Below are 19,678 nucleotides of genomic sequence, written 5' to 3'. Positions count from 1 at the left end.
TGATAAAATGTGGAAAAATCTTCAGGATATTACAAATGTATAATTTTACAGGATTTCTTCAAAGTGTAAACTTTTTTTTGATACGCACTGTATATGGGAATGATTGTACAAATTATTCATGATCTGTCCCTTGCAACCTGGAAGTCGTTCCCCCACCCCTTCAGCCACCAAATGACACCGCATTTGGTCGGCATGTTTCAGGAATTGGATGCGCGAAAATACTTAAGTTTTCTCCCAAAATATCGGACTTAATTTGCATAGAACTTTTTTTTCAAAATTATATCATTATTTCCAAGCGACCATACCAATAGCATCTCAAGCTGAATACACCTGGGCCCCGTCTTACTAAGAGTTATGTTTGATCCAATCAATCGCAACTATGGACGGCCAGCAACGTCAACATCTATTATGCAAGTTTGTTCAAAGTATTTTCTAGCTATGATGTGTATTCATGCATTCATTATTTTCTTGAAAATTCACTGTGCTTCTCTTTGCGTACAAAGGACATTGTGCCAATTTTATGTAGAACAAATTATGAAAATGATGGATTTCCATAGAGTTACGATTGATCAGATCAATCGTAACTCTTTGTAAGACGGGGCCCTGGGATCAAATGCAATTAATTAGTTTTAGTAAAGGGTGAGCGCCATGGGCCGGAGGCATTTAAAAAGGATGGTATATGCAGTCATAAACGTCAAGGAAAAGACAACCAGGGGGTGTTTCACAAAGATTTAAGTATGACTTAGAGTCGCACTTAAGTGCCTAGTTACGCGAGGTGTAAAAGGCTTGACCGCATTGGTCAGATCATGCAAAGAGGACGCGCACTACTGCGTATTGATCAATAAGATTGCGCGTTGCATTTCATGTACGCGTCGACATTTAAGTGCGACCTAAGTCATACTTAAATCTTTGTGAAACACCCCCCTGGTATTACCATGATAACAATGATTCTACTTCCAGGGCTCCCAATAGCCAGTGCCTGCGCGCCAGGAGAAAGCCAAGGTGGTAGTAGCTCCGGTGTCGATGACTATCTAGACACGACACCAGAATCGCCTGTGGATCCCATCCATGCCACGATCCTTTTCATCGTCTCAAATCCTTGTCGGTCCATAACTGGCCCAGATGGTTTGACCATTCAACTGGTTCCTGGTCCCATACCTGACTTCTTAGCGAACATCCGGTTTCCACGTATTTCAAGATCTCTCGTGTGTCAGCTGCCTTGTAAGTGCTTTTGGAATTCGGAAAGTTCATTGCTCTACCATTAATATCTCTTTAACACACTTCAAAGTATATTTTCAAATTAAGATCATCATGCATTTATAGTGCTTTGAATACGACTGTATTGTATTAACGAACTATGGTATTTTTTTCTAAATCTTTATTTCAATCATTTCATCAGTTCAATAGCGCAACTGAATATATTTTAATATTTGATTTTTTAAAGAAAGGATATCAGTATCGATTACTCGAAAGCGAAAATAAAATGCCATAGTATACATATACTTACTCATTATTCCCTTCTTATTCCAAATTCAAATCGTAACGATTTTTTTTTTAGCAATGGCAAACACTACATCATCTGAGATCGCGGGGACATCAACAACTGAAATGCCGACGACCGAAGAGTTGATTACAACAAATAGTGTCTCTACATCGACGATTTGGACTACAATGACTTCTATGGTGGGTTATTCGACTCCGACAACGTATGAGGCAATGACAACACCTAGTGTATTCAGTCACCTCGGTAGGTGCTGGAATATATTCTGTCAAATAAACTCGTGAGACAATGTTTAGAAATACGTACGTTATCCCCATGTAGGCGTATACATATTTCCTTTTCTTTTAAACAATTTACCAGAAACAACAATGCATTATTTCATCGTGAATAATATCTCAACAGTCTCTTTGGCCATAGTATAGGCTATTCAAACATGAAATCTCTTTTTTTTTCTTAACAGGTGAAGGTCCGATAATGCTTGTCCTTGACAGGTCGAGGAAGACAATCTTCGTTGGAAGTGCTCTTAATCTTCAGTTTGCTACACACCTGACCATTCCCCAATACGTGGACCCGATTGGAATGACGATAAGCACTTCCAACTTTCGGGTGTTCTGGACAGATCTTAAGACCAACCGAATCCACGGCTCGAACCTGTTGGGTGAATACCCTAGGATATATTCCTTGGGATTGTTCGAAGGTATGTTGATTGATAGGATCACTGCTCATCAGAAGGAATATGAATGATAATCAATAATAGCGTACTTTAGCATCCATTTCGAAGACGATCTATGCAACTTTCAAAATTCATTGAAAATACCGGCCGTCAAATCGCAATGGACAGCACATCTTCTTCAGATTCGGACCGGACAAAAAATTGATGTTATTAGTTCACCGATTTTCGACAAAGGCTGCCTTGTTATAAAGGGTTTTTGACAAAATATTATCTGCATTATAGAATGCGTCTGCTAAGCGGTTGATACATTGCCCTATTGGCGCTCCTTGGAACAGGGCAGTTAAGAGATATCAATTCTACATGTTCTAGATGTGTTTGATAAACTTTTTTATAGAACCACGTTGGGCTTTACAAGAATTATATGATTCAAAACTATACCAAGCCTTCTGATTGGTTACATATATATCAGACACTGATGAACTTGCTTTTTTGATTTAAAAAATCAATATTCATAATCATATATTAATATGACTCTTAAGCCTCTCTCTAACAGCAAGTTGTTTATTTTTTGTAATTATTTTAAACTTTGTAAACATCTTGATTGAAAAGTTTAAACAGTTGGTTAATCTTTTTTAAACTGTAGTTGTTAAAGTGACGGGCTTAAACAACGCGCTAAAAATAAAAACAGCGTTTTAACAGTGTATTCGACATTATAATGAGTTGAGTTGAAACGGATAATTAATTCATCGTATATTCCATTGGAGTCATTCGTCAAGCCATAATAGGTATCGCTGCTTTGAAAACGTGTCATATGATATATATATATATATATATATATACACAACAAAAAAAAGTAAGTTCCCCCCTAAACAAACATCAATAATTTCCGAACCAATGCGAGTTTTTGATATATTTTTACATGAGCGTGTAGGTAATTCTATAAGCTACCCTATGAGTAAATGTTGTGGATGTATATTACGTCATGCTTCAGTGAGCACCGTCAGAAGGCAAAAATGTAACTTTTCAAAAGTCACAAGCAAAATATCACGACTTTGATTCCATTGGATTGGAACTAATTTCACATTCTTATCATGAAAACTAGTCAGAAGGCTTGGAAAGGGTACTTTCTAAAAGACGATACAATTTTTAAGCTAAATTTCACGGTTGAATAAACTCAAGTCCAAATTTGCTATAATTGGATTTTTTACACATTTCTTTAAATAAAAAATGCTAGAATATGATGACAGTTATTTTGGGGAAGACTATCTCAAACAATATTCACCGTTTCACGGTTCAATGAACATTTATTGGAAACAAAAAATGCGATTTTCAAATATCGTAGGCAAGTATTGTATCATTTTTTTAACTGAAAATGATCTTTTCTCAACTTTTTTGTTATGTTCATGACCAATTAACATGTTTCAATGATTCAAAGGTGTCAAATTAAACATTTACGCTTGAATGAACATGTGGAATGTGATTAGCTCTTTTTTTACGTTATTGGAAAAACTGCAATTGTAACTATGGATATCTGTCATACAACTCCTTGCACATGTCATTTGATTTGATTTTTATGAAAATCCCGATGTTTAATGCATCAGTGAGCACACAATATTCGAAAATTATGCAAATGAGAAGAAAGTTCAAGGCCTTGGCCCCACTCTGTACCGAATCGAATGGTTATTTTGGTGTGCGCACATTTTGGATAGTGTTACTCTGAAGCCATGTGCGAAGTTTCATTAAATAACTGTTGGCAGAAGTAACAAAAACCGTCCATGAAACAAACCCTCATTTCATATTTGTTAAAATTTTGACTTTCTCTCTCATAGACTTGTGTACATTATGGGTGCATATGTTTAAGCATACGTAAACCCCTTATTCAATATGGTGGAACTTTTTTTCAAGACTGTCTTTAGCAATGTCGTTTGGCAGTAATGTTTATCAACCTATGGGCAGAATTCTGTGCAAAAATGAAATCGATTTGTTTGTTTATGGATGAGTGAGCACGCATCAAAGTGGGAAAATTTGTATTTTCAATGTCACAGACTCATTTTAAAGGGTAATAAAGTGAATATTGGGGGCAAATTTGGTTTGAAAGGTGTCTTTAATTGCTGTTGTTTTTATCATCCATCATTTCTATCACCAAACACTTTCCGAACTTTAGCCATTTCATGGTTGAGCGAGCACGTTCGAAAATTTAGGAATGAATACTCTATAAACTGCATAAATGTAATCTTTTCCTAACAATTTCTCAGGATCAGTTGAATGTATGGACAGGTCAGTGGTGGATCCAGAATTTTAAATGGGGGAGGGGCCTATAATCGGGGGAGCCATCAACATTTTCAAATTTTAACATGATCTAACAAGTTGTAAAAGATAATACCCCCAAAACCCTATGATGACACGTCACAATACAGGGGCCGCAGAGCAGTTTTCAAAGTGGGGGGGGGGGGGACTGACCATGCCAAAAATCACAATCGTATTACATTTTTGTACTTGCTTATGGAAAAAAGTGGGGGGGGGGTGAAGCCCCCCCCCCCCTCCCCGCTTCCGCGGCCCCTGCAATACATCGTGCTCACTCAACCATGAACATACGATATCAAAATTTGGTCTGAAATGGTTAAATGATGGATAGTAAAACAGCATAACACTATAAAGTTCACCCAAAAACAATTTTTGCCCAACTTTGTATTTGCACAATCTGAGAAACGACTCTTGTGACTTTCAAAAATGGTCATTTTTAATTCAATCTTTAATTACTCATGCATGACTCAACCGATCAATCTCATTTTTCCCCAGGAGTTGCTTAATGAGTGTATAAAACCACCCATGAAATATCATATCTCAAAATAATTCGGTTCAAAAGTTACAGCAGTTTGATTTAGGGGGGACTTACTTTTTTTGTTGTGTATATATATATATATATATATATACATATATATGTGTAAAGTTATATGTACAACAGCTTTTGGCAACTCTTTTTTATTTAAATATTGTAAAGAAATGGATGAAGAGAACAATGGTAGGCGTAGCTTAAATCAAGGTTCCCCAGAGCTATCTACCCTTTTTGGAAAAATTGGTGATGCCGAAAAAATGTCTCTGCCGGGAATCGAACCCGAGACCCTGTATAACTTTACATGTATAACTTTACATATTTGTATTTCTTCTCCCATATATGTACTGTATCGAAGCAATAGCTTTGATCCAGCTGAGGCATGGCGGCTTGTCATTGGTATAGTGTCGAAAATCTGTCTATCTGACGGTCAATCGGATTGGGTTCGCCCTAGCCATTAACCCGTCTCTGTGGTCTAGTGGTTAAGGCACCGGCGTTCAAAGCTGGGGGCCCGGGTTCGATTCCCGGCAGAGACATTTTTTCGGCATCACCAATTTTTCCAAAAAGGGTAGATAGCTCTGGGGAACCTTGATTTAAGCTACGCCTACCATTGTTCTCTTCATCCATTTCTTTACAATATTTAAATAAAAAAGAGTTGCCAAAAGCTGTTGTACATGTATAACTTTACACATTTGTATTTCTTCTCCCATATATGTACTGTATCGAAGCAATAGCTTTGATCCAGCTCAGGCATGGCGGCTTGTCATTGTTCTAAACCCACCTTCACCCGACAAAGGAAATTATAATTGGTATAGTGTCGAAAATCTGTCTATCTGACGGTCAATCGGATTGGGTTCGCCCTAGCCATTAACCCGTCTCTGTGGTCTAGTGGTTAAGGCACCGGCGTTCAAAGCTGGGGGCCCGGGTTCGATTCCCGGCAGAGACATTTTTTCGGCATCACCAATTTTTCCAAAAAAGGGTAGATAGCTCTGGGGAACCTTGATTTAAGCTACGCCTACCATTGTTCTCTTCATCCATTTCTTTACAATATATATACATATATATATATACCGAGGGGCGACTGGAAAGTTTTGAACCAATGACCTTTAACATCCCACACAACAAATTTCTAGGTCATAGAAATATCTAGTCTTATTTAACAGGTTCCTAAATTTCTGTATCTGGTATCTCAAGAAATATGGGCAAACCTGACTCGATGTTACCACCCAACATGCCCAATACACAAACTCTTGAGTTTATCATATTTTATGTTACTCACCTATAACGTTCTTGCATTCCTATTCTTTAATTCCAACAGAGCCTGTAAGCATATCATACATCGAGTCTGGTGGATTGATGTACTGCGCATACTCTGAGTCAAATAAGATTACAAGACTCCATCTTGGATATCCAAAATGTGAAAAGGAACTAATTATGTACACACCAAAACCAAGAGCACTCGCCATTGATAAATCAAGAAGGTTTGCATTAACAAATATATATGTAACTGGTGATGGTATTATTGCACGGTTGCAATTTATTTAATTGAAAATGATTTGTAACGCAGGTAGAATATTCCATATCGAGATGGAAAGTCAATTAATTAGCCGATTGAAATTTCGATGATACATTTAACTTTTGTAGAAACATGTAATAGGCACCTTAAGAAAAATATCAGAGGCATCTTTTAGTCAAGTCATCAGGAATCGTGTTTTTGACAAATCGTCATAATAGAAAAAAGTGCAGATGACCATCAAGAAAGCTACTGGGAGAGGCGCTTGCCCGTGCTTTATTGGATTCAAAGAAGTTAAAAAGAACTTTTCCATAATGCCTAATAAAAAGAACTCCATCCATATGTACGTAATATTAACTCAAATTTTTTTAAAAAAGTGTTTATTCTTATTAAAATTATATCTATCTAGGTCCCTTTACTGGTCACGTGACGGTGGAATTGAAAGAATAGACCTCGTTTCATTAAGGCGACAAACAATCTACCACAACCCTGAACTTAGAAACATTACAGGACTTGCTGTTGATTCAGGTAAAGGTTGATGTTATGAAAGTTAAAAAAAAAGTTTGAAGGAATAAATTAAATATGATTAATAGAGAAAATAGAGTAATCGAGACTTGGTTTATTTCATATTTCATGTCATGAAATTCAAAAGAAAAAGTGAGTGACGTCGTCAGTTCCCTCATTTGCATATAGACCAGGATATGCATATAAGTGCTTTATGAAATTAAGCAAAACTTCAGAATGTCAAAAATTTCTTATTTGACATCCCAAATAATTCTTAGAAGTTTACAGATAATTCATCTGTACATTCCAGGACACGTGTTATGTTTGAACTGAAGCAATTTGTCAAATGTGTGCAACACACAAAGAGCCATCCTTTGCCTACCTAGACAAAAACAAAGATAATTATGATGATGGTACCCTACGGAGACATAAATTGTCTATCGTTGATATCATTGATAAATGTGAATAAACGTTTATTCTGTACGCGATTCCTGTTCATGTTATACCTGTTGGACTATACGGCTTGCAGTCATGATAACCGTAACTGTAAATATCATTTACCTTATGCTGAAGACAAAATACTACCTTTTAATAATAATGTTCTCTTTTTTTACCAATGTTAAAACCTTCTTTTTTTACCAGGATCAACTACGGTCATCGCCTTCCTAGACACTCTTATTCACCGAGTATTCTACATCGACCTCAGTGAACCCGACAATGTCGTCGAACTTACCTCGTCTTTTCCAGCCCTTGACTTCCCCTTTGTGACACAGCTGAGCGTATATGACCGGGACATGTTTCTCACGACGTCCGGTGATGCAGCCGCAGCCGGTGCAAACCCAGGCGTCTTCTGCATGATGAACTACACCAAGGACTCTCGCGATTTGCAGTTCACCGCGGTTGATTCATTAGACGATCCGGTCGGGATATTCATCGGCCAGTTCTAAGTATTTTTAATACTCATTTCGATTGCTTCGCCGCAAATTAATTTCATGTTATATTTTGTATTTTTTAGACTAGGTATTTAACTAGTTATTCAAATACATTATTTAAATGTTATATTCTGTAACTTATGTAACTCATGGTGTCCTATTGCAATTACGTTATGTTATTTTTTGTAATATTCTATAAGATTATGTATTATGTATATGGGGGATTCCAAGCAAAATCTATTTCAAATCTGGATCCAACTTTTCTACCAAAATTCATATGGAAGTTAATAAATACAAAGGGTGATCATAAACAGTTTCAATTTTTTTCATACGCATCTCCCTATAGGGGAATCCGAACCATACATGCATGGAACTACATACAGTATATATATATTTTTTCTTCATTTCAATTCAACAGGAAACTATTGTTCTGTAAAATTTCAGTTTGATAATCTGAAGGTCATCATCATTTTACATCGCTTCATTTTTTTTAATATAAGTTACAGGAAGGGTTTTGAAAATGTCAAATTTGTGGTGTCAGAAAAGTGTAACGCGACTGACCGTAATGCGACAGACCGGAGTTTTTATATCCACAAAAGAAACTGGAAGTTGCTTCCCAAATTCAAATGTCTCAAGCGATATGTATATATGTAAGGTTTTGCAGGTATGGAAACTGGTAAAATTGTTTTTATTTGAAAGAACTATATACAGTGCGTATCAAAAAAGTTTACACATCGAAAAAGTCCTGTAAAATTATACATTTGTAATATCCTGAAGATTTTTCCACATTTTAACATTGGTACAGATCCATTTAAGCAAATGACGATATAACTGTCGAAAAATATTTCCGCTTGAGTGAGCACCACTTACTTTTGAAAAGTTAGTGAAAAATGTTTTGCGCAGAACCTTGAAATAATTATGCGAATAAAAGTATACCTTAATTATAAAGAACACATGGAATTTAGCTAGTAAAATTGATTTGAAGATATCTTTTACCTTTTTTAACTTGCCAAAAACACTTCGAAGGGTGCCTGACGCCCCACCCCACTCCCCCACACACAAAGGCCATCGTGACGATATTTGCTTTACAGTGAGCTGTGATTTCCATGAAGTGGCTTAGGTTTGATTTTCATATATATTGTTAATCATTGTCAAGCTTAGGAAAAGTGTGGAGAAAGTATTAAATGAAAAATGAAACGTAAACCCACTTTAAATGATAAAACCTTAGTGAAAAAATGCTGGAGATGTCTGATATAAACTTTTGTTCAGATTCAGTTATGTCCTCAGATCCAGCTGGCACAAAAATGGTAAATGATGTGCTTACTAAGTGTTTGAAATTTCAATTTTGGTGGCAAAAATGTTACAAAATGCTTGAATGTATCAGTTTTATTCAGTTGACTAAAAGTGAAAGGGAAATGTATGAGAAATGTTTCGCAGGGTAAGTTTGATTTCTGCCTTTCCCCTTGACACAGCGTGAAAAAGAGCATTTCTGCGCAAACAGATTTCTGCGAGCTTTACAAAAATGGACAGTGCTCATTCAAGTGTAACATTCTGTAAAACTTTTACTTTCATTGGATAGATGAGACCCAAACCCAAGATTATATGTGAAAAAATTTCCCACATGTTGTATATTTTTTAATTCCCAGGGCTTTTTCAAAGTGTAAACTTTTTTTGATACGCACTGTATATAAAAAAGTAATCAGTCATTTTTCCATGTCCTTTTTGTGTATTGCCACTTAGCGATTTTTGGGACGTCGCGGCGTCCACAATATTAGCATGCAACCTATCTGTACAAGGGCGTAGGCTGGTTTGTGCATTGGGAGGTGCACATCTTGGGGAGGTGGAACAAAAGTTTGGATACCAGCTGTTGAAAGCAGAAGAAGGTGTTATAAATTTCGTTTTTCTTATCAGTGTCGGAACTCCTCTGCCTTAGCTGAAGGGTGCAGTTGCATCCAGTGCACCCTAGCCTACGTGGTAGCTGTGTTATCGTTTAAAGCCTCAGTTGTCAAGATAAATTGTATGACAATATAAACTTGACAGAACCCCTGTAAAACTGACAGCATCAAGTATTAGAAAAGGCATGTAAAAGTGTAATGCGACTGATCATGGATTTTTGAATTGACCGATCAATAAAGACTATTAAAAAGTTTTTTAATGGCAATTGATGTCATTTTGGAATTAATGAGTAGAATTTCAATGCCTCGCAACATATGTTCATGTTAAAGCCAATAACCCGGGGGCGTTTCATCAACATTTTTGTCCGACAAGTTGTCAGATCTGACATCTTTCCTTGATTCTGATTGGCTGAGAAGCACTGTAACTATGGTAACTGTCGGATAAAATGGGACTTGTCAGATAAAACGTCTGACATGTCCTTTAATGAAATGCTCCCCTGATTGATCGACTGTGATAACTGGTTTGAAACCTGATGATCGCACTTTTTTACGACTAGAACAGGGTTCGACAGCTTTGCAATCCTATGACCTTTCATAGAAGACTAATTTCATATCTTTGTTAGATTAGATTAGATTTATTTCCGTTCAACAAAATATTTTTTATCGAAGTAAGAGTGCACGTACATGTTCAAAATACAGAACAAAGACATTTCATAACAAATTATTGAAGAGAGCTTGTATAAAAGGCAAGTCCCTAAACTTAGTTAATCCATAAATTATCATGAATTATAATGTAGGTTTCTATATTTGCCAAATTTCATGAAAATTAATGTTTTTCCTTAACAATATAACTTTATCTTTTGTTTAATTGTGGAAGTTATGAAGCAGTAATATATAGTAAAACGCTAATTTACGAATAATGAATTAATGAATGATTTATGTACCTGTATACCATATTTCTGATTTTCTTTTACTTCAAATGAAAACCTTTCACAGGTTTACATGTAGTTCGAACTTGAGCTAAATAATACATATAATTTTGAGAAGAAATTGTGAGAAACTTTGTCGCATTCCTTTCAAAGACTAGTATCATTATACAGCATGAAATATTTCTTCTAAAATTTGGCATATGTGACGGGAGAATAGTGTTCAGTACTAAATCGGTTAACATGTAAGCTTTGATAATATCTATGTGGCGCAAAAAATAAATTGGCCAATCATTAAGTCCTTTTGCAAATATAATCAAAGATTACATACTATTTTGGTTTTTGTTAGAAATCTATGCTACAGTTACCAATGTACCATGAAACTGTGTCGCTATAGTATCGAAGGTGAACAGTAGCTGTTTTTGATAACCATATCATTGGTTATCGGATAGCGGCTTTAAAAGTCTTATTCTGACGTAACTGCTGTCAGTTAATCATCAACTTCTTCTTCCTCCTCCTCCGACTCCCCCTCTAAATTTGACACGATGACAGTTTGAATGTGCATGCGCCGTGGAGCCGTGTATGCTGATGTCGCATGCTGTACAAAAGTCGGGGATGTATCCAAATTGTTGACTTCATAAATAGCCGTCGGGTTGATATTCAATAAATATAATTTTTGGTTGAAGAAGGCGATATCACTGGGCTCATATGAACTTGTCAGTTCGGTAACTGAGTTCGTATTCAAGTTCAAGATGAATACCTTTTTACTACCACTGTCGGAAAACAAGAGTCTTTGACCTGCAATGCAGAAAATAAGATACACATTCACCTATTAAAATCACCAGGAAACTACAAATCTCTTAATCTCGAATTCAGACATATCAACAGTTACAGCGTATCAACTTCCCATTGGCTGTAGGGATAATTGTCTGGCAGTTGTTGATGAAGTAATTGGGGAATTTTAGCAATCACTTCCCAGACGCTTTATATAACGCTGATATATTTTTTTGTCGTAAGCCCTTCATAACAAAGAAGCCTTTGTCGAAAATCGGTGAATCAAAACATCGGTGTCGTCCTTGACTCTTGACAAACGACATATTTGCAATTTGCAATTTGCAATTAGCAAAGACTGGTGTCCCAGTTCACCAATTTTCAACAATGACCTCCAGTCTGTCCAATGTGATATGGCTTGCATTTTCAAAGGAATTAATGCGTTGTAGAAGGCGTCTGTATGCAAGTGGATGTTACAATGCGCTTTTGACATCACCAACCGACTGAAAGTCAAAATATTACGTAATGCAATAGAGATCATGTACATGTAGAAGAACATAATTTTTGAATACACAAAATACCCATTTGCCCTGCCTCCCTTCCTCTTTCTCTCTCAAGATGATTGATCTGACCTGAGACATCAACGGAGAGTCCGTCTATATCCGAAAGATCTTCATTGTTGTATACTTCTGACTTTCCGCTGCCGTCCTTCCCTGCCTTGTCTATACCTTTGGTACGTGTCCAATAAATTACGCTGATGAATAAATATATATAAGTTTGATTCAATCTTCGAAATCAGTAAGGTAATGCTTTAGTAAAAAAAAAAAAAGAAATACTATACAAAATTCGTATAGAAAAATCTTTAAGCTATCGGGGAAAATATACAGAAAATGTAGGAGATTTTGAAAATGACTATGCATCTTTTCTTCTGATTTCATTATTAATTGAATAAATAAAAAAAATAATTGAATGTTTTTTTTTCTAGTTTTTTCAAACCTGTTAAATTGGTTATCATTCTTCTATAGCCCAATTTATCGTTCCTGTATATATTACTTTCTTATCCATACGATTGTAGAAAATAAATCTTGCTCAATTTGAATAGATGATGGAATGAACAATAAAAAGTTGCCGTCCCATATGCGATATTATCAAAATAAATACTTACTTTTGTTCGTCGTCAACTACGATAGCCCTAGGATTGTCCCCTGTAGGATTTATAATTACCATCTCAGAGCCTGGGCTATTAAGGTCGGTAGCAGTTACGACATGACTACCTTCATATGCACAAAAAGCCTGACGAGATGTTTGGGATATAGCCAAACCTTTAGGGCCTGCAACAAGTTGACCAACATTGTATTAAAGACGTAATATCATGAAGATAGGAAAAGTAGTATATCTGCATGATCTACGGCACACACTCCCGTGTAATATTCACAAAGGTCACAAGGCATATTCTTTTTGCAAATAAGATTTTGCCTGATTAGTAAATGTAAAGGCAAATGAAATACCTTTTCTTCCATATTCAGTAAGTTGTCCCAAATAAGGGAAACATTACGATGATAGGGAGCGGAAGTGATGGGGTGACTCGCATAACATAGTTAAAACTATTTTAACATTCACAATTTTCTAATATTCATGAATATTTACTTAGATTTATTGGGCATTTGTGCTATGCGGAATAATACATCAAATATTATGTTTATTGCAGTTATTTCATCTAGATTTAATTCTGGACGTTATTGAATGTATTTAGGCGTTTTGAAAAATAAGCTATAGTCAATTCAGAAGAAGTATATTTCCGGTCTACTGCTCTTCGGGTTTTATTTGGTAGAAGAGACCTAAAAAGAGCTCAAAATTGGGATGGGAGTGCCCTTAATGTTCACCAGAAGACCAATCATGAATTTACACCTACACTACTCGCACTATCATGCAAAAAGTCATGTAATTTTACACACAACTTACCATCATATGTGCTTGTCCTTATCCTCACGGCATTGGAACCATCGATGTCTGCACACCATAAGCCATTATCTGATATATCAGTCCAGTAGATCTTTTGTCCCGTCTCATCAAAATCAATATCCCACGGTTCACCTTCAAGAGATATATGAACTTGGAAAGTGAAGGTCGATAGATCTGCCAGATATATCTTTTTCTGTGCATCGGTTATCAGTATTTTGGTCACGAGGTTGCCTGGAACTTGGGTGGCTGTTGTTTGATCATATTGCGTCGGTAGTGGGCTTACCGATGTACTTTGAAATGTGGTTGTGATCTCCTCAGTTGACCTTCCTTGGGTCATCGTGGGGGTGTCAGACGTCTCCTCTCGAGTTGACGTGCTTATTGTCCTTAAACTTTCTGTTTTCTCTACCAAATGCATAACAATAAAATAGTCAATAATAGTTAACTTGTTAAAAAGAGATTAAAGGTAAATGCTAGTTTTGGTAACGATATCAAAATGAGTTCGTACAGAATCCAATGAAATGACCACCAAAGTGTCTGTTTGTATAAATAAAACGCATGTGCCAAAGGATTCTGGAAGAAATTCTGTAATTGCTGAGAAATCAGTAAATAAGCACAGGATTCGGGTAGAGCGTCGGGCCCGAGATCGGACGCTCTAAGCAATAATCATACATTGTCCCACGTGCGCTTATCTGTGTTGGGGATCTTAGGGTGAACATTTTTCAGCGTAGATTTCAAGATTCACAAAGTTTACTTATTGTAACCGTACCAGATCTAGATCCTCGATGATATACTGACAATTAAGCCTTGTTTTACAGACTTTCTCATGAAATCAGTGTTTACTGCAACTACTGGAATTTCTCTTTATTATGTCTAATAGGTTTAATGAAACAGTTCAACCAGTAGTGTCTTTATTTAAAATAGATTCAAAGTACAGAATCTTAAAGAATGTTTGTACTTGTAAAAAAATGCAAATGATCCATCGCGTCATGCATTAATTGTTAGCCCTCTTTTGAATTCACAAAAAATCCCCTGAATACACAGGCGCGGATCCAGGAGGGGGCCGACCCGGCCCCAGCCCCCCCCCCTATTTTTTGACAACCTGTAGAAAAAAGTGTACTCTATATCTTAATAATAACTACGAAAAACAGAAAGAAAAGTAAGAAAGAGGTATTATACCCATGATGTGCAATTTACAGCCTCGTAACGGCCGGCCCGACCCCGAAAGGAAACAAGAAAAAGATGAGGGAAAAAATTGAAAAAACAGACTTTTTATAAAAATTTTCGCTCATGCTTCGCGCTCGCATTGCCTGTGTAATTAATCCCGTTTAAGAGGATTAAATGACACTTCATAATTATATCCAGTTCTGAAATGAATTTGCATACAATATTTTAGCTCGCACATCAAGCTTTCATTATTTTGTTTGATTTACACAAATTATTATATTAAAATTTTCAGCTCGCGCTACGCGCTCGCATTGTTTGATTTGTGAGATACCTATCCTGTTTGGAAATTCTTTCCAAAATTTTTCAGAATGCTTATTTATTATGTCAGTATACAAAAGAATTAAGCTCGTGCTTCGCGCTCGCATTTAATTGTTTGAGACACACAGCTTGTTTATTTAAATAAAAACGCGCTTAGACTGTCCAGTTTTCAGGTCGGAATATTAAATATTTTGAGCTCGCGCTTCGCACTATCATTATTTAATTGGTGATATTTGTATCCTCTTCATTAATAAAGAGTCCTAATTGAGTCCCTTTTCACGTTACTATGATAAAATTTCGGCTCGCGATTCGCGCTCGCATTGTTTAGTTGGATACTTATCTTTGTTCATGATTATAAAAACTGCTCAGAATCTTCAGTTCTAAGGACATTTATTATCAAAGAATTTATCTCGCCCTTCGCGTTCGCATTATATATTAGAACAACTAACATATAATTAAGACTTCAGTCTTTAGTTAGGACTACCCCCTGAACCCCCCCCCCAAAAAAAAAAAATCAGATTATAGCGGCCAATCGAAAAAAAGTTGATGAAAATATTTTTCGCCCCCCCCCCTATCGGCGAAAGCTGGATCCGCCCCTGATACACGCAATCATTTTAAGAAATCATAATATTTGACTTCATCAAACATGAAAAACGCCAATGATACGTAGTGCTTACAGCATCATCAATGTAATATTCACAGATAGAACAGCAAATGGCATAAGCCAATAAAGCATTTGATGTTCGCAACGCTTCAACTATTTAATGACGGACGTCAATAACACACGTTTAGTATAGAACTGCATGTTTCTTACTTCGCCAACATCTTTGTCCCATTTGTCGAGCGTGGTTAGTCAACGGCTGGTGGCCTACCTCATTTTCACACCACGATCCCGGACAACCTGTCTTGAGACACTCTGTGAATTAAATACGAAATGGTAATAAAATAGAGGGTGGCCACTTCACTCTTTTTCTTTGCAGCTACGATAGTCAATTTGAAAATTCTGACAATGATAATAATTATATCACAATAATACTATTCAAATGATTCTCTCCATTTAGCGTCGGTTGAGCTAGATCGTCACAGTTGTCATATATAAACATATACCCACCGCAACATCTTGTAGAGAGAGACGGATTATTTCCTTAAGAAAGAGGAGAAATATGTATTCTGATTCTTAAAACGGTGAACAAGGCTACAAACAGAATCCCTTTTTGCATAGAATTTCGTCTTCTGGTAACATATTGGGTTTGACCCGAGAGTCCTTTTATGTATTGTTGGTGATAATTTGATTTGATTTGATTGGTTTATTCTGTATTCAAAATCATTCGTATAATACATCTTTCAACAGCATAACAATCATAATATATTAAAAACTGTTTTGGCCTGCATCACAGAGAAAAAAAATTTGATAACAGAATATAATTCTATACAAATATGATCTCCTACCAAATTATAAGAAAAACATAATTTGAAGGAGAAGGATTGTCATCATAAGCAAATTGCTTGAAATAAAAATGACAACCCTATATTCAAAACTAATTAAAATTGATAATACCTCTATACAGCAGAATTGAAAATATCAGTTCATAATTTGAATAATGAAGATAAAGATGATAAAGATAATGATGGTGGTGACAATGGTGAAGTTGGGGTGAATATGAAGACCATGAAGATGTTGTTGATGGTTACCGTGTGCGCTGATGCTGATGATTATGTTGATATATGCTGATGTTGATACAGAAAATTAACTTCAAATACTCTGATGATAACAAGGATCTAACGTTAACCTTAAATGACTAAAGAGACGAGCATTTTATTTTATATAATCTGGAAGAGAGTTCCAAAAATCGGGAACATGGTGTCTTATCGATTTCTGCGCAATAAGCAATTTTGGGTTGATTGAATGAAAATTGGAAGAGTATAGGGCATGCATGAATGAATAGATGTGTTCTTAGTATAAAAATTGTGGAATGTAAGTGGGAGTACGTTGTTTACGTACTTGAACATGGGCAATAAACTTTGAAGTGAATTTATGTCAAATACTGTCAGAGTCTTTAGAATATGGAATAATGGGTTTGTGTGCGAATCAGTACAAATTCGAATGTTTTTTTTCTGTAGTAAGTATATTGTATTAATATTAGTTTTTTCACACGATACCCATACTATATTGCGATACGATATATAAGCTATAATGAAGTGCATAGTGTGACTAGGGTTGTATGTGGAATTATGTGTTTCATTTTGTATAGTAAACCGACGTTTCTCGAGATATTGGTAGTTGTACAACGTATATCTTCGTTGCGATTTAAATTTTCGTTCCAATTTAAATTTTCACCTATGGCAACAGCTAAATATTTTTTTTTTTCTTTTTTTAGAGGAATATTGTATATTGTTATATTATAAGGAAATTCAGCAATATGAGAATGTGTATGTTTTGAAATATATAAAGTTTGATTTATCTAAGAATATTTTCATAAGAATATTAGTGGAGAGTGACCTGAAAATTTGCATTTCCTTCGACCGGATGTCTCATAACTACAGGACACGGATGAACCAGTGGCATCAGTGATGGACAAAGCTGTAAATAAAGAACAAAATATGAAAATATTGATAACTTTTATATCAACTCAATATCAATTTCTTATGTTATATCAAAGATTTTATTTTTATCTCTGTACATTTGTATTTCTGATGACAAGATATCTTGTTAGTGATCTTTTGTCATTTGACTCAGTTTTAATAGCTTTCATTGTAATTTCAGCAATGAATAACAGTTAAACCTTGTCTGTTTTATCGCATCGTTTCGTTTTAACGTTTCTTTATTGACCTATTTATGCTATAGACCTTTTGTGTTGTTCATCGTGTATAGATTTATTAAGTTTTTACCCTATCATTTACATAGAATTTTCATCAATAGTGGTTACTTTTCACATTCCACTGCATGTACTCAAGGGCCTAGTTCAAGGTAAAGTAATGACATTTTCATTAAATAAGATCTCATCACCAATTATGCCAATACTGGCATTAATTCTGGACCTTCCGAAGACGGCATTATTTTTTCTTTAAATACAGCATATCAATAAGGGTGAAAATATCATAGATGTCATTATAAGAAAACAAAAGGTTGAAGAAAGTGAAATCGATTCGAGTCGAACAGATAAAAGTAGAGAATTACGTAGATGTAGGTTACCTATGAGGACGATGAGGACGGTATGATAAAATACACAACATCTTATCTGCTGGGGAGACACAGAGCCCTGTTAAAATCAGGTATTATAAAATTGAATAAGATGACAAGAATACCAAAATCAATAACACAAGTGATTGTAATATACCGTATCATTTATAGATTTAATAGATTTAAATATTCCCTATCCTGCTTCCTAAATTGTATTCTTGACGGACTTTAGGTGTAAAGGGGCCAGGTAGGAGCAGATATGCAACCAGTCTAAACATAAAGCAATAAAACGCTTTAACGTGATAATGCTGACATCTATAACATTGTGTATAGTGGGCCAGCTATTTTTGACAGGAAAGTGTTTCTAGGCATAAACAATTTTTGTTTGTGCTTCCTACTATGGACACCAATCTGCAAATTAATGTAAAACTATAGGTGGTGACACTACAATTGCTCCTGCGACAATTGCTCCGGTCTTGATGTCTCGGAGGGCATTAGGGTTAGAGTTAGGACTGTAATAGAATTTTTGGTTCAGAATAATATAAAGATCGCATACATTCGTAATTCCGAAGCTTCGTTATTTCGAAGGATCGTATTTCCGAAGGTTCGTAATTCCGAAGGTTCGTTAATCCGAAAACGAATTGAGGTTCGTAAGTCCGAAAACGAAATGAGGTTCGTAATTCCGAAGGTTCGTTAGTCCGAAAACAAAATGATTAATCCGTTTTCGGATTAACGAACCTTCGGAACAACGAACCTTATTTCGTTTTCGGATTAACGAACCTTCGGAACAACGAACCTTATTTCGTTTTCGGATTAACGAACCTTCGGAACATCGAGCCTTATTTCGTTTTCGGATTATCGAACCTTCGGAATAACGCCACAAATGTTCGGATTAACGAACCCTTGTACGTTTCCGGATTAACGAACATCGAGGTATAGGCAATTTACGTGTTTCGAAATTATGAACCTTCGGAATTACGAATTGTAACCGTAAAGATAAGGATTTGGGGGTTATTTAGCTTTAGATGTTACGTTCTATGTTTAGCTTAACGTGCGAATTTTCCATCGGAGCAATTGTCGTCGGAGCAAATGTCATGGAACCATATGGGTTATTGATGTTAATTGGATTTTGCATGGTTAAATAAAAAGAAACAAACAAAGCAAACATGATGGTGACATTTGATATCTTTTTCATGTTTCATCAACGCATATTGCTACATTAGGTATTGATCACTTCAAGAGTTCATTCAGGCGTGTGTGTGTGGGTGGGTTGGATGTGTGAGTGTGTGTGCGTAGGCGCGCGTGTGTGGGTGTGTTTGCGTGTATACAGTTTTGACATATTTAGATATATGGATTGAAACAAAGGGAAATGAAGCACAAAAATGCAGATATATGGTACAATACAATCGGGTATAATCACCATGATCATGCAATGGTTCAATCGAAAATCATTAACTTGTTTATACTTACCCACTTTGAAACCTTCATCCCCAGAAAGTCGTTCA

General features: G+C 35.9%; 2 protein-coding genes across 2 annotated transcripts; one reads left to right on the top strand and one right to left on the bottom strand.

Annotated features, from left to right (window-relative positions):
- The first annotated feature begins 966 nt into the window (after positions 1–966).
- Positions 967–8,698, top strand: LOC121423065. The gene is made up of 6 exons (XM_041618340.1): positions 967–1,221; positions 1,559–1,747; positions 1,962–2,198; positions 6,326–6,488; positions 6,930–7,048; positions 7,667–8,698. The coding sequence occupies exons 2-6, from the start codon at positions 1,561–1,563 to the stop codon at positions 7,969–7,971; spliced, it is 1,011 nt and encodes a 336-aa protein (XP_041474274.1). The 5' UTR covers positions 967–1,221; positions 1,559–1,560; the 3' UTR covers positions 7,972–8,698.
- Positions 8,699–10,479: 1,781 nt separating this feature from the next.
- LOC121422205 (low-density lipoprotein receptor-related protein 4-like) lies at positions 10,480–18,241 on the bottom strand. Its single transcript, XM_041617110.1, has 7 exons — positions 18,186–18,241; positions 17,493–17,573; positions 15,807–15,908; positions 13,511–13,912; positions 12,714–12,879; positions 12,181–12,302; positions 10,480–11,575 (listed from the first exon to the last, which is right to left on the bottom strand). The coding sequence occupies exons 3-7, from the start codon at positions 15,826–15,828 to the stop codon at positions 11,268–11,270; spliced, it is 1,020 nt and encodes a 339-aa protein (XP_041473044.1). The 5' UTR covers positions 15,829–15,908; positions 17,493–17,573; positions 18,186–18,241; the 3' UTR covers positions 10,480–11,267.
- Between the last annotated feature and the right edge of the window lie 1,437 nt (positions 18,242–19,678).

Source organism: Lytechinus variegatus, chromosome 10 (genome assembly GCF_018143015.1).
Source record: "Lytechinus variegatus isolate NC3 chromosome 10, Lvar_3.0, whole genome shotgun sequence".
NCBI classification, from domain to species: Eukaryota; Metazoa; Echinodermata; class Echinoidea; order Temnopleuroida; family Toxopneustidae; genus Lytechinus; species Lytechinus variegatus.
This window is presented reverse-complemented; position numbering and strand designations above follow the sequence as displayed.

Bases quoted from the DNA above. Each gene is read 5' to 3' on its own strand.
- LOC121423065 (XM_041618340.1), top strand. From the start codon at position 1,561: ATGGCAAACACTACATCATCTGAGATCGCGGGGACATCAACAACTGAA. The intron at 1,748-1,961 runs GTAGGTGCTGGA...TTTTCTTAACAG, and splicing joins TAGTGTATTCAGTCACCTCG to GTGAAGGTCCGATAATGCTT. The intron at 2,199-6,325 runs GTATGTTGATTG...TAATTCCAACAG, and splicing joins TTCCTTGGGATTGTTCGAAG to AGCCTGTAAGCATATCATAC.
- LOC121422205 (XM_041617110.1), bottom strand. From the start codon at position 15,828: ATGGGACAAAGATGTTGGCGAA. The intron at 13,913-15,806 runs GTAAGAAACATG...TGCATTTGGTAG, and splicing joins GGGACAAAGATGTTGGCGAA to AGAAAACAGAAAGTTTAAGG. The intron at 12,880-13,510 runs GTAAGTTGTGTG...AACTTGTTGCAG, and splicing joins AAGGACAAGCACATATGATG to GCCCTAAAGGTTTGGCTATA.